Source organism: Fonticula alba (genome assembly GCF_000388065.1).
Source record: "Fonticula alba strain ATCC 38817 unplaced genomic scaffold supercont2.4, whole genome shotgun sequence".
NCBI classification, from domain to species: Eukaryota; order Rotosphaerida; family Fonticulaceae; genus Fonticula; species Fonticula alba.
This window is the reverse complement of record NW_009242974.1, coordinates 2,260,417-2,263,073: the sequence shown is the minus strand read 5'-3', so window position 1 is coordinate 2,263,073 and position 2,657 is coordinate 2,260,417. Positions and strand designations below refer to the sequence as shown.

Genomic DNA, 2,657 nt, shown 5'->3' with positions numbered 1-2,657 from the left:
CCCCCCTTTGCATCCTCCCTCCGGCACTTGTACCCGCCCCCGCTCACGCCAATACCCCGCTCGCACTTCGCTCTCCGCGGTGCTCCGGCCCACTCCACACACTGGTCCCGACGTGCCAGAGTGCTGCATCTTCCACCGGCGCCGCGAGGTTGGTGAGTCCGACAGCGAGTGCGAAACCACCGACGAGGAGGACATCGACCCGGACGCCGGCAACGCTTACGAGCCGTCGGACCGCAAGAGGGCGGCCATGCGCCGGCGCGAGCGCCTGGCTCAGCTCCGCCAAGAGGAGGAGATGGCTCGCCTCCGTCGGGAGGGCCATGTGCTTCCGGAGGTCATCGGCCCAGATGCCGGCGGCAAGGGCCCAGCTCAGTGCTGCCCCCACCACTCTCACACCCTCCTGTAAGGATACCTGAGCTCCCCCCCCGCCCGCCCTCTGCCTCTGTCTCCCTCTATATGGGTGGCCATCCTGTCGATCTGTACATTATTCCCCCCCCCCCCTCCCCCTCCTCCCACGCCCGGTCTTAAACCCACCGCACATGCGCACGCTCACTCCCTGAATAGAAATCCTCCTGTAGCATTGCTCTCTCTCTCTCTCTCTCTCTCTCCCCTCGCTATCTCTCTATCTTGCGTGCCTGCTGGCATGTATGTCTGGCTGTCACGCCGGCAAATGCACAAGTGTGTCCCCGATGCCCATGTGCGGCGAGTGGGCGGGTGTTCCGAATAATCCCCCCGAGGGGGGTAGGTGGAGACACCGGCAAGTGTATTGTCGGGCGGCGCATGGGTGACGCGGCGGGCGGGCCCCCTTGGGTCCTCTCTCCCATGTGGCGCCATGAGCAAGGGCAAGTTGAGTGTTTACGACGGCATGGGGCCGCCCCTCAGCACACGTTGGTCGCGCTGTGGAAGGCTTCAGCCCCCCCGGCTCCGGCCCCGAGGCCGGGCTTGTTGCGGACGAAGTTCCACCGCGAGGGCGGGTGCCAGCTGTGCAGCAGCTGGGGATGCCTGCGTCGGGTGATGCACACCGGCAGACGCTTAGCGCGCAGCAGGGTATCGGTGTCCTCGAAGCCGGCGCGCCGATCAAACAGATCCACCCGATAGGGCCCGGCGGTGGTGCGCTGTAACCCGGCGAAGGCGCCCGCCGGGGCCGGGGCCTGTTCGGGCTCGTCGTCCTCAGCCACCGGCGTGCCGCCCGCGCCGGCGGGCAGGTCCTCCGGTGTGTGCTCGCCGCCTGCCCTGGGCTTCGAGCCAGCCTCGGCCTGGGCCCCGCGGCGGGGGACATCCCAGTGTAGAGCTCCAACACGATAGCCGCCTCCCGTCATGTCACCTCGCCGGTGGGTGGCCTGCCGGCCGGCCACCGCCGCCGGACATGCAACCGCCTGGCCGCCGGTAGCGCGAACCAGCAGCCCTGGAGGGATCGAGGGCAGGGCCGGCTCCCGGACCTTGGTGATGGCTCCGGCAATGCGCAGGCAGATGTGCTCCTCCAATTCCTCGGCAAGCTGGTCGACGGCTGCATCCCAAATGTGTGACGCCTCGGCCGGATCGACATTGGTGCCTTGCCGGCCGCCCGGGCCGCCGGAGGCGGTGAAGCCATTCCCGGCAGCCAGTCGATAGAAGTCCGCGGCCGCCATGGCCACCAAGCCATACCCCCCATCGCCCCAGCACCGATCATCGGCTGCCCAATCGGCCGTGCGCAAGTCCTCCGCCCGGTCGCCCGCAGTGAGCCTCTCCTCGGGGGAGACCGCCATTTGCCCGGGCCCCGACGCCGGATCCCCATTGGCCCCATCGGCATCCTCGCTGGCGGAATCCGGCGCGTCGGGCCCCGTGGCCCAGGGCCCCGGACCGTCGGGCAGCTCGACCATTTCCTCGTACTCCTCCGAACCCGGCGACACATTGGCCGGCGGGTCGAAGTAGTCACTGCGTCGGGCCCGGTGTCGACGCGGGGCGCTGCTGAAAATGGCCCCATCATGAACCTCATCGGTGGCCAGCGGCCGCCCGGCGATGCGCTCGGCGATCGGCTGGTCGTCGCCCTCGCCCAGGTATCCGGGTGGCGGGCCACTGCCATACACCCACTCACAGTGCTCGTAGCGCACCACCGGGGCGAAGGCTTGCCAGCCGGTCCGCACGAAGCGCCGTAACTCATGCCCAATCCCCGCGGGCAGTTGGATATCGACGTCCTATCATTTGTTTTCGCGCGGTCCCCACCCAGCAGGTCGGCATGTGAGAAATGGCGCGCGGCAGGGCGGAAAGCCCGCTACAGGTCCGGGAAAGAGCCACTGCCCGGACCACACACCTCCGCCGGAGGGGCGGACGAGGCGAAACCAAATGCCACTTCACACTCCCCGCGTGCAAGATAGAGCGCGTGCGCGCGTGCGCGAGAGAGAGAGAGAGAGAGGGAGGAAGAGAGAGGGACGGGGCGCCAGGCAGAGAGGGGCGCATGCGAAGCGCGAGACGCACCGTGAAAAAGAGGATGTCATCCGCGCGGGGCCGCACACCGGCGGCCAGTGCCTGGAAGCAGGCATTGAAAGCGCGTGTCTTGCTGAAGGGCAACTCCGGGCCGAACTCCACAAGCAGCGCATCCTCGACGCCGGTCCACTCAACCAAATCTGCATGAGTGATGGTGGCCAAGGTGGACTGTGCACAGGGGGGGGGGGGGGGGGGGG

At 68.3% G+C, this 2,657-nt stretch overlaps 2 protein-coding genes across 2 annotated transcripts in view; both read right to left on the bottom strand.

Annotated features, from left to right (window-relative positions):
• H696_03039 (hypothetical protein) overlaps positions 1-195 on the bottom strand; it is a gene marked incomplete at its 5' end in the record, with an annotated part of 3,623 nt that extends 3,428 nt beyond the window's left edge. Inside the window, one exon of the mRNA XM_009496926.1 lies at positions 103-195. Coding sequence (XP_009495201.1) covers positions 103-195 — 93 coding nt within the window. The remainder of the gene's footprint in view (positions 1-102) is intronic.
• Positions 196-875: 680 nt separating this feature from the next.
• The window catches only part of H696_03038 (hypothetical protein), a gene marked incomplete at both ends in the record, with an annotated part of 2,425 nt that continues 643 nt past the window's right edge, over positions 876-2,657 (bottom strand). The window contains 2 exons of the mRNA XM_009496925.1: positions 876-2,171; positions 2,452-2,628. Of these exons, the coding sequence (XP_009495200.1) occupies positions 876-2,171; positions 2,452-2,628 (1,473 nt within the window). The remainder of the gene's footprint in view (positions 2,172-2,451; positions 2,629-2,657) is intronic.